Genomic DNA, 11,913 nt, shown 5'->3' on the forward strand with positions numbered 1-11,913 from the left:
ATAGAATTGGAGAATGATCTCCACCCCATGGGAGGCTGAGAGGATTCAACCAGATGGGAACTGAGCTTCATGTCTGGTATCAGCTCAGGCCCACTGAGTGGAGGCTACTTGTATTATCACCATTATAATTATCACTCCAACAGGAAGAGAAATGCGCCCATTCTGCCACAGGCCACTCTGCGTTTGATTCTTTCCAGCTTTCAGGGACCTAGTCCAGTGCTCTTCAAACCATCCACAGTGAAAGGCCAGTCCCATTTCGTTTTGCTTTTTACATTTCCAATGCATCAAAGACCGTATGGTCCTATTGCATGTGGCTAGTACGTAGCCGTATCACTTTTATTTGGTAACACCCAACCTGGCCTTCACCCTGTTCAATGAGCTGAGTCCAGTGATCACATGTTTGGCTGCTACAATGTCTAATTACTAAAAAAAAATTTCAAAAAAATGCATGCTGTTTATTTCTGTACTTATCACATTGTGGACCAGCAGGAAATTTCCCAGGTTGGGCTCTGTCAGGCACCGTGGATGCCTGTCTAGTCAATGGTGCCCTCTCTTTCAAAATACCTACGGTCCAGACACCATATGTGATTTTGTTTTCATTCCTACTTTAATCCAGGAGACAAGATCCCTATTTCATGGATGTAGAAACTTAAGTTCAGAGAATATGAGCAACTTGCCCAAGACAAACAGCCAATTCCTAAGTGAGCCAGGATTCGAACTTGTCCAACAGGGCAAAACCCCCATCTCTTTCTACTCTACCACACTGAACTTCAGCTAAAAGTCCTTTTATTGCATATCAACAACTCAAGCACATATTCATGGACCTCTTGGTACTCATCCATCATCTTTTAAGAGTGCCTCTCTGTAAAGAGAGAGAATGGGAATACAGCCTCCTCGACCCCAATTTCTGCCTAAGATGCTAGAAAGTACAGACTATTTTTTTCTTTCATTTAAAATACAGTATGTGTTCAGTTTTGGTGCAGGGAGAGACAATCTTGACAGGTCCTGGTGGTTTGCCTTTCAACAGAACTGGGAAAATCAGAGAAAAACCCATCAGTGATGGCCGGAGAGAATATGGGGTCTTACATCACTGGCGATCTCCCTGGATGCCCGGGCAGTCTGGAAGGGGATGGCATCCAGCCTGAAGTCATAACTGCCAGCCCGGGTCTGCTCCCAGGAGTTTCTGTAGACTTTCTAGATTGGAAAAACAAAAGCATGCGTAAGCAGGCGGTCACTCCACGCTCTTCCATGTTGCTGGTACTCAGCAGGAGTGGTTCCTAAGCTTTGTTGGTTCCCAGGACGGCAGAGCCTGTAGCCCCATGTCCACCTTGGGGACTCCCTAACACTGGGATTGGTGGGGTTAGCCACAAAAGGCTCAGCTCTAAGCCCCCAGCCCTCCCATTAGGCCCTGCTCTTGTGGGGCCTGTGATCTGCGGTTCTGGCTCCTTTGCAACACCCCCTTGGTATCAGAAGCCCCCACCCCACTCCTTCCTGTCTTTGTATTCACTTTCAGTGCTTTGGGTTTGCAGCTTCCAGGTGCCAGAATTCAAGTTTCCAGAATCCAGTTTCCCTCCACATGCTGAAAGTGCTGTTCCTTGGGCCTTGGCACTCATGTGTTCATTAGCTCCACTGACATCTGGGGGGGCCTCAGCCTGGCCTTGATGCCATGCCCCGCACCATCCCTGTGAGGCATGCTGCATCTCATATACACCCCTGGTGCCTGCACGAAGGGAAGAGCCTTCACCTGAATTAAATTTATTGTCAGGGACCTGACCGAGTACCTGACCCATGTGTTTCATATCTTCCTCTTTCATTTTTTCCCTTTTCAAGTTGTTCTCACACGCCCTCTGGGAGTCTGTAATCATATCCTCTTAGTCCTCAGGTAGACCCACATCACCGATAGAGGCATCAAAATCTTCTGTGCCTTCATGTAGCTAATATTTTTTTTTTCAAGATAAGGGAATGGCTCCATAAAAGGAGGCATCTGGAGATCCCAGTGGAGGGCTGTTCTTTATTCAGCCACAGAGAAGGGAGACAGCAGGAGAAGCACATCACCAACAGATGACAAAGTGACAGCCCCAGACCGTGTCGGTTGCTCACTCGTTCCACGAGCTACGGCAGGTCAGGGGGCCCTTAAGAACCACACTTTTGTCTCCTGGAAATGGAGGTCAAGGCTGGCGCTCTGTTCTACAGGGGATTGGGGGGATTAAGCAAAGGAGGAGTGGCAGATGAAAAGCAAAGTGCCCCACCCCATCCTGAAACTAGGCCTGGAACTGAGAGGACCACAGAGTGCTTGGTCCAAGCATGGCGGATCTCATCGTTTCTCTGTGCCGCAGATCACACCACCTTCACCTCCATCCTCTCCTCCGACTCCGACACCCAATGCCACAAACCCTGAGCCAAATGTTCACTATGTTCTAGGCCCTGGAAATGCAGAACCATTCATTGCTGGGATAAACACCTAATTGATGGATCACAGAGCCAAAAATAATTAGATTTACTGGGTCATCACTGAGTTTAGCAGTTAGGACTGAAATACATGCAGGAACGTTCAGATTCTGACAGAGTGGTGATCCCCTGTAGCACTCTGCTTTCTGTTTGGGCAGCCCCACAAAGATTAGAGTGGCAAATAGAGTCAAAACCCCAATCACTGTCTCTAAGGGGCACACCGTGCCTTCTTAATAAGAACCCCCACACCAGATCTGGGCTGGTTATTGACACCTAACTTGATGCAACATCAAACTCCAATGTCACCCCACGTTGGTGTCCAATGCACCCCAGCTTCTGAGTCTCTATAACTCGGGGTCAACTAGAAAGCATGGCCCAGATCGGGGTCTCCAGAGTGTGCGGGCCCCCTTGCTCTCGGTGACTTCTCCCTGTGTACTATTTGCCTGGTTGTGATCACTTCCTCCCTGAGTTTTTTATTCTGTTGAGGTTTTTGCCTTGCCACTGGGAGTCTTTAGATTCCGTAGGCGCTTTGATTTGGAACCCTGGGCGTTCCTCTTCTTTATCACAGTGGGCACAGTTTTGTCCTCATCCTCACACATTAGAGTCATTTGATTTTTAGTTATTTCGGCTGCCTTACACATCTCAATGGCTTTCTTTGCCCAGGAAGGTCACTTTCCCTCCACATCTTCCTCACAGAGCACTTGATCCAATTGTGCGTATTCTACACGCCCCCGAAGAAGTGCTCTTTCAAAAGAGGTTCATGAGTTATCCATATCCGCATACCCTGGTGGCTAATTTCAGCTCCAGGACTCTGCAGACCGGCGCCCCTCGTGAGAGGGAAGACGCTTCTATCACCAGCCTGGGGTGGCTCTCCTCCTGAAGCCAGGCCCCAAATGCACTGGCAGCTTTATCCCAGTTTCTACAGCGATGGACCTCCAATCGTTCCTCAGATGGAGGCCTTGCCTTCCCCCATCCTTGAAGCGTTAATGAGATGGATGTTTTGTGCAGGCTCTGCTGAGGGGGAGGTCCTGCTTCCCCAGATGGAGGTCAGCCCACCAGAGCTGCTGTTCTAAAATTATCCCTTGCACATCCCTCAAAAGCATCAAATGGTCATAATAACTCATATTTACAAAGCACCATCGCATTCACTGCATGGGATCCCACAGGGCTTTACAAACGCAACAAACTAATACACACGCTAACTAGAAGGCGCCTCATGCCAACCCCTGCAAGGCAGCCACCTCTGGGGTGAACGATAGCAGCTGTTGATCTGCACGGAGCCCCAGGACACAATGGCCAGGCCAGGGAGGAAAGAATGGCCGGACTCTGGGAGGCCCCATGCTGCCCCAGGCCGACACACTCAGCCTGTGTTATTCTGATCTGACAGTGTCTTTTGATTCCGCCGTCTCTCTACCTGTTATCCAAGGATCACAGCTTTGTTGGCCAAGCGGCCGCCTATTCTATTACAACCAGGGGCCTCCAACCCCTGCTAACAACAAGCCTGGGTTTAGGAAACAGCATCTTGGTTATGCACGCAAAGGGCACATGTCCAAGGGAAACGCAAGTATTGGAGGCCACAGTCTCGTGCACAAAGGAGTGAGCTGCATTTGGATGGGATTGGCTGCCATTGCAGCATCTTTCCAGACTGTAGGGGGAGTAGAGCCACTCTGTCTCCAGTTACACTATTCTAAATGGCTACGGAGAGGGATCCAAGAACAAATAGAGCAGGTGCCTACACCCATCAGGGCCAGGGTACCACTCCCCTCATGGTTACCCATCACATCACCTACATCTTTGGAGCCATGCCCAAGTCAGAATTTTAGAGCTGGAAGGAATCTCAGGTTAGCTCAGCCTCGTTACCATTTTGCAGATGAAAAAACCGAGGACCAGTGAGGAAAATGACTGAAAGTCACACAAACAGTTTCTCGGTTCAGTGTTCTTTCTGTTCTAAGTTCTTCTTCCTATAACTTTTTTTTTTTTTAAACAAAATCCACATTGGGCACAGATCATTTTACAAACGTAGGCACACACTCCATGAACCTCCAGTTCACTTACATCACTCAGATGCAGCGCGTTGAGGCGGGCTCTGGTGAAATCGGGGTGGTCGGGGATCACGGTGTATCTGTGCAGGGATTCTGCATCTCCGGATCTATACACGCGCTGTGGGTAAGATGGGCTCATGGTAAATGGAGAATTCTGGGCTGAAACCAAAGGGGAAAAGCAACTGACCGCCTTTCCTGCCCCTCCCACCTGCGTGCCTTCGGGAGAACAGAACCCAGTCCTGCCCGTGGACCCACAGTGTCCCTCCAGAACCCACAGTTGGATGGAGGACGCCTTTATGGCCAGGGCCAGATGAGGCAGCTGGTTTTAAATAGACTGTTAAAAATATTCATCAAGATCTGCTCTAAATGGGCCACAAACCAACATCATGTTTGGCCATACCTGGGTGTTTTACACAGTAGAAGATGTGTAGATATTTCAGAGAATCTTTGCAACTGAGCACTGGACATGCTTTTTACTAGTAACGAGATACAGCCTCAAAGCCTTTGTTATTCAACATAAATGGTAATAATTTAATACACATCGTTAATAAATCTTTTTGTTATAAAACATCTTAATATATGTACAAGAAATTAGTATTTTCATAGCCCGCCTGGATCATAGGAAGGCACAATTTTAAAACTCAAAGGTTTATTGGGTTTCTATTTTTAAAGCAGTTATTTAAGAATTACAAACAATTTTGGGAAGTGTTTGAGTCTTATGTACTTTTAGAGGTGAAACTGTAACATTCCAATCAATTCTCAAATTTAACTCGGGATTTACAAATGTGAACTGGTCAGTACAGCAGTCGGGCTGTGTGTGAAGATGGACCAGCTCTGTCACTGTACGTGTAGAAATGAATCCCTTAACAATTTCAGGGTAAAAAAAAAAAAAAAAAAAAAAAAAAAAACTAAAAAAATTTAAGGAAAAAAAAAAAAAAAAAAAAAAAACATTAACTTGCTATTCCTTGAAATAAAGACAGGAACGAGGAAATGGGGCTAAATTATGTGAGAGTAAAAGCAGAAAGCTTTAAATACAGCTGTTCCCCTTTTTTCCTAACTGGGTTATATTAAGCTTTTAATTCCGCTGCCATCTATCAACAAGTAACATGTATCTGATCTAGTGTTTGGCAAGGGATCATCAATAATACTTGGTATTATTGCCATTGTGATTATGAATCAAACCATGATAAGGAGCACTTACTGAGAATTTACTGTGTTCCCGTACTTGGTAAAAGCTTTCTGTGCCTTTACTTATTTAATCCTCATTTAATTCATTTAATCCTATGAAATGGTTGCTTTTATTATCCTCCCGCCAACCCAGCCACCTCCAAATAAAGAAACGAAGGTTAGAAGGAATTCAGTAGCTGGCCCAAGACCATTCAGATAGTAGAAAGAAGTTCTGCACACTCATCTATGCAGAGCCTGTGTTCCTAGACCTGGGCCCCTGAGCATCAGTGTTCCACTGCATTCCCAGGAAAAATGACAAGAAAGCACCCACCTCATTGCAGTGCATATAGCTGTTCTTGGCATGAACCAGGTCTGGGGAGTCAACCACTGTGGTGAACTTGATGCTGTCTGGTTTTTTACGGTACTTGGTCTATAAGAGAAAGACAAATATTCCCATGAAATACAGCCAAACATCATGCATTTTTTAGGATGCAGCTTCACTCTACCTTCTCAGTACCAAACATGCCAATGATATTGTTGGAAAACAAGTCTCCCTTCTTGGTATGTACCTGACAATCAAGGATATAAAAGGATTCAAGCTGCCTCTGTGATAAGGAACATTTTACAGGTATTTACTCTCTTGAAGAAAGAGGTCACAAAATACTATGGAATCCCACAATCAAGGAATTCAGCAAAAGGTAGGATTCAGCATCAATGTGGCCCTGCTTGGACCCTGTCCAAATACATTCTGTTGTTAAGAAACTAAAGAAGGTAGTGTCACTCTCAAGGGAATTCCAGGACAGGGATTCCCAGGCTGTTAGTACGGTAAGGAGTTCAGTTAATGTAACTATTCCTGTGCAAAGTCTAACACTATCAAAAATCAGAAAACCTCCGAACACAGAGCCAACTCAGTAGATGGGTGGCAAATTCCTCCTCCTCTCAATACAAAGAATGGGCCAGTTTAGATAAGAATAATAAGTAATGCATTTATTGAGAACTTTCTAATACACCACACCATTAGTTCCTCGGCAGTGAATTCACTTGGAGGGAAACCTCATTCTGTCTTGGGATTTGGTTGCAAACGGCCCTCAAAAAATACTGGGAGTCCAGTGGCCATGAGGCCCTTTGGAATCTCCACTCCATAAACAGATTCCCTCTTCAAAAGGAAATGCTAGCGTGTCCTTGTCACTTGTGGGAACAGGTTGACGGTACCTCACTGATGAGTTCTCCAGCCTTCTTTGCACTCTCTATCTGTGGGGATCTCAGCGCCAGCCATCCTATGCCCTTCATGCTGATCAGGTCTGACTTGTAGCGCAACTGCAGGGAAAAAAAACATGGGCTTTATCAGGAGAGTGCCCAGGAATACTACGGCGTTTCAAGAAGATCCTTGATTTGTAATACCATTTGTAATAATGCTTCATCACAACATTTCAACATCTTCACTGGGAGTACATTCTGCACGTCGTCAAGTCAAATTGTTTCAATTTGTACATTCTGCCAGGAATTAATTAATGCCTCACATACGAGATACAAGACGGTCCCACCAGTGAATTGGAAGGATTTAAAGCAGAGGTAACGACCTGTGCGGATGACCACATGAAGACTGAGCTGAGATATGTGCTCAAATCTAAGCACCAGCTGGGATTATTTTGTTTCATTCTGCCAGTGAGGCCATTACCTGCCTGCCTAAATAGAAACATTCTGTACACTGTTCAGGCTTTGAATTCTGGGACTGACCTGCTATGACTGGGAACAAATCACTTTAACCAAAATGTGACTCAGTTTCTCTCTGTGATACTCGAAGTTCATAACAACCCCTCTGTTCTCATAAAAACACCTGCTGGTACTCAGGGCTAAGGGCCACTCTTTAAGTTAGATTTTTGTTCTTGTGACAGTGGTAGTGGAGGGGGAAATAAGTCAATTACAGCAGGACTTTAAAAACAGAAACAATCTTAGATGCCACCAGCTAACAGTGAGTAAACCATTTTAACTTCTTCATGACTCAGTTTACTGCTTCCTCCCACTGTTACTCATTATGATTTGTTTATATCCCAAAAACAGACTATGCCTTATTTTCTTTCCTCATTTTAAGAGCTCGGGAGGTTAGGCTACAGCATCATTCCTGGGAGAAAATAATAAACGGTGCTTTAAGACAATGGATCTGATTGGTAGCCTTCCCAATGCTGAATCTGATTACCATTCTTTGATCTGTCCACCGTTACCTACGACGAGACAGTCGACTGAATGGTTCTCTTCTTCTCTTTATGGAAATTAGGCATTTTTTTAAAGGTGGAAAAAGCCTCTCTAAGAAAATCTAAAATTTGGATCTAAACGAAGTTGATGGCATTTCTCTAATTTAGATATAAGCTCTGCTGTAACGCAAAATATCACTCCAGAAATCAGCCTCTCAGCCTTTTTAGTTCTCTTTCATTTCAGGATTCACAGCGTTCCTCACAGCTGGCCTCAAAGAGGGTCTGTTTCTGATCTACTGTCTGCTGGTTAATGCCCCTGTGCAAATTCGACTGTGCTTTCCAACTGGTGAAGGGAGACATCACTCAGGCTCAGGAGCAGGTTTCAAAACCCCATGTCAGTAAGATTGCTTTTTATACCACGATCTTTCAGTCTACACCAGCAAAGCTTTTGCCTTGCACTCTGATAAAGAACAGAGAAAATTGGATAAATTTCTAAGTTGGAGAGAATAATCCTACAGGGCCTCTTCACAGCCGGGCCTTGCTCCTTTCATAAGCGAGATGAAGTAGGGAGCGCTCTTTCAACTTGCCTTTTGTTGAGCTGAACAGTACGATCCCAGGTAAGTCAGAAAGCAAGATGCAGGTTCCCCAAAGATCTGACTGTGCCTCTAACTCTCTTATAAATGGATTGTCTATTGATATCCCAGCTCCCAGCCCAGCTTTGACTATTCACGCAGACCCTAAAAACAACACACCTGCCCTAGACTTCATGATAAAAGAGGGGACAAGGGGAGGGGAGTCAAGAAGAATCTGCTATCCAAAGATGGTTTGGAAGAAGGATTATAAGATAATGAGAGACCTTTCAAAGCTGCACAACTGAATCTGGCTTCCCCAGATGGCAGCCTCACTTTTTTCCCCTCTTACATACTAAGGTCTAGAAGCCTTCTTCAGATTCACACATGGGGTTAGCTGGCACCCCCATTTTGGAGCACTGTGTTGCAAATGCTCAAGCTGCAGATTTCAGCCCCTGAGTTCTAATACAGAAGGAATGATGTAAACCACTGTGCCCAGCAGGTGCCTGGGGGAAAGGATATCTTTGTCATATTAATAAGAAACATTACAACCATGACCTTGTATAGAGTGGGGTTTGTTTTAGAACCATTATTTTATTCAGTCTTCACACCATCCTGCAAAGGATCGGTTATTCTCTCTCTCTCTCTCTCTCCTCTCTCTCTCTGGAGATGGGGTCTCTCTTGTTACCTAGGCTGGAGTGCAGTGGTGTGATCATAGCTCATTGCAGTCTTGATCTCCCAGGCTTAAGTGATCTTCCCACCTCAGCCTCTCAGAGTAGCTGGGACCACAGGTGTGCACCACCACACCTGGATAATTTTTATTTTTTATTTTCTTATTTTTGTAGAGCTGGAAACTCCCTATGTTGCCCAAGCTGTTCTCTAACTCCTGGGTTCAAGCAGTCTTCCTGTCTCAGCTTCCTAAAATGCGGGGTCACAGGTGTGAGCCCCTATGCCCAGCCTAAAGAACAGTTATTCCAATTCACAGGACAATTTTGGTTTTCAAATGATTGTGCAGACTCTCAGAAGAACTATCAGCTGCTGTACTGTGGGTAAGCCACATCAGTAGTGGTTAAGAGGACAGATACAGAGCACCTGGGTTCAGAATCCGGCCACCTGGGGAAGCCAAAGAAACTGCACCAGGAGCTGGCAGCCCCACTGTGCCTCATACTAGCTGTACAGGCTTGAGCAAGTCATTTCCCTGCCAGCTGTGGCCTTGGGCAAGCTACTTAGATTATTGGTGCCTTATTGCCACATCTGTAAAGAGAGGAGTCATACTGGTACCCACCTAGATATTAAATGAGATAGTTTACACAAAGTATTTGTGCTAATGCCCACCCTAGGGCAAGCGTTCCATACAGTTTAGTTACTGCTGTTGTTGTTATTTCTGAGGGAGAAACTGAGTCCTGAGAGCTAAAGGAGTCTACCTTAGGCCACACAGCTATAAGCAGAGGCCGGGGCTGTCTCCATGACATTTCCTGCACGTGTCTTTCCAGACTCCCAGCAGCCTGGTCTGAGACCATGGAGGGAGCAGGGAATGTCAGACTTGAGAAGCACCAAAGAGGTGACAAAATCAGCACCTGTCCATGATACATCTTGCCTGGACCAGGCATGCATCTCAGGCGAATTTCTGAGTCAAGTAAGACTGGGGCAGACTGGGCAGGACTGGGCAAGACATGGGAATGAACCACAGCCATGAGGAGCTTAGCATCTCTTGGTCCCCTCTGGCCCTACCCAAAGCTTTCTTTCTGGCCTGGGGAGGGCAAGGTCAGGAGAAGCAGCTGAAGGCTTGGGCTGCTCCCTTGAGAGAACTCCTATTTAGTGCTTATTTCCTTTTCTGCATAATAGAACCATGTGAAATTGGAGCCATTGATAATGGTTGCGATCACGCTGGAGCCTCAGAACCAGCTGATCATTTCAGGGTCTCCTCTTCACAGACTCCTTGAATCCAGACTCCCTGATTAACCAATTTGCAGCTTAAAGCAATGTATACAGAATAACGTGGTCATTTAAAATTTAAGCAATTAACTTCTTAACATTTAAAAATGTAATACATATCCTGCTTTTAAAATGTCACTATAAGATTGCCAACTCCAATTTCATGGAAGGGACTCTCCTTTTTAGATTATGTTCTCTCTACTTTTATTTTAGTGTGAAAATGTGCTTTCTATTCAGAAATAACAGTGACATAAATGGTAGCTTAAGGTAGTGCTTGTTTTTCTTTTCCTTGTTCCTCACTTAGTAAAATAAAATTTGACATTATATGGATCCCACCATTTAAAAGCCATTTTCCCATGAATCCCAAAGTTTAAGATCATGAGATCATGGCTCAAAATGGACTTCTTTCCTCTTTGCTTGCTTGCTATTGCTTGCTTGCTTGCTTGCTTTTTCTTTCTTTCTTTCCTTTTCTTCTTTCTTTCTTTCCTTTCTTTCATTTCAAATCAAACCTCTTTGCTCTTTGCTTCTCTTCCTCCCTTTCTCCCTTCCCTCCTTCCCTCCCTCCCTCCCTCCTTCTTTCTTTCCTTCCTTCCATTTTTTTTGAGACAGAGTCTCTAGTTGTGTCACCCAGGCTGAAGTGCAGTAGCATGATCATGGCTCACTGCAACCTCTGCCTCCTGGACTCAGGCCATCCTCCCACCTCAGCCTCCCAAGTAGCTGGGTCTACAGGTATGCACCACCGCACCCAGCTAATTTTTTATAGAGACAGGGTTTCACCATGTTGCCCAGGCTGGTCTCAACCTTCTGAGCTAAAGCAATTCACTTGCCTTGGCCTCCCAAAGTGCTCAGATTACAAGTGTGAGCCACCGCACCTAGCCCCTCTTTATTTTTCTGATGGAGAGATGGAGGCCTAGGGAGGTAAGTGACTGCTCATGGACACACGGTGACAGAGCTGGGCTTCCCATACACATCCTTTGACTTCCAGCTCCACCTCCCATACTTTCCCAGGTGGCCTCTCTATCTTCCTCTGGGGCCTATTCTGTCCCAGAATGTTTCTGTTCTCCCAAGAAATAGGCCCTCAACAAGAGGGTGGCTGGTTGAGCATGAGAGAGTCATGCTATGAGCTGTTTCTGGGGGCCTCAGGATTGCCTAGCAAGTGGAACAGCTTTGTAAGTGGAACATGGGCTAGCACTTCAGTAACTAAATCCCCTGTGTGGGACCCAGATGCATGCATCCTACTCTATACCCGATGGCGAATGACACGATTTTGCAGTTTCAGCAAGCTGTGATGAATAATTCAACGATAATTAAATTAATAAAATCATGAAATTGCTACTGCAATTAATAATAATTGATTATGTGTTTAGAATACCCCACTTATAATCCCAGCACTTTGGGAGGCCGAGGCGCGTGGATCACGAGGTAAAGAGATCGAGACCGTCCTGGTCAACATGGTGAAGCCCCGTCTCTACTAAAAATACAAAAAATCAGCTGGGCATGGTGGCGCGTGCCTATAATCCCAGCTACTCAGGAGGCTGAGGCAGGAGAATTGCCTGAACC

The 11,913-nt window shown here is 45.5% G+C and overlaps 1 protein-coding gene across 7 annotated transcripts in view; it reads right to left on the reverse strand.

Annotated features, from left to right (window-relative positions):
- LOC108311136 (nebulin related anchoring protein) overlaps window positions 1–11,913 on the reverse strand; it is a 76,588-nt gene that overhangs the window by 2,216 nt on the left and 62,459 nt on the right. For all 7 annotated transcript variants that reach the window (XM_017538450.1, XM_017538451.2, XM_017538448.2 and 4 more), the window contains 4 exons: window positions 6,870–6,974; window positions 5,989–6,087; window positions 4,504–4,608; window positions 1,087–1,194 (listed from right to left, as the gene is read on the reverse strand). In XM_017538450.1, the coding sequence (XP_017393939.1) occupies window positions 1,087–1,194; window positions 4,504–4,608; window positions 5,989–6,087; window positions 6,870–6,974 (417 nt within the window). The remainder of the gene's footprint in view (window positions 1–1,086; window positions 1,195–4,503; window positions 4,609–5,988; window positions 6,088–6,869; window positions 6,975–11,913) is intronic.

The sequence above is a fragment of the Cebus imitator genome, unplaced genomic scaffold (assembly GCF_001604975.1).
Source record: "Cebus imitator isolate Cc_AM_T3 unplaced genomic scaffold, Cebus_imitator-1.0 Scaffold111, whole genome shotgun sequence".
Lineage (NCBI taxonomy): Eukaryota > Metazoa > Chordata > Mammalia > Primates > Cebidae > Cebus > Cebus imitator.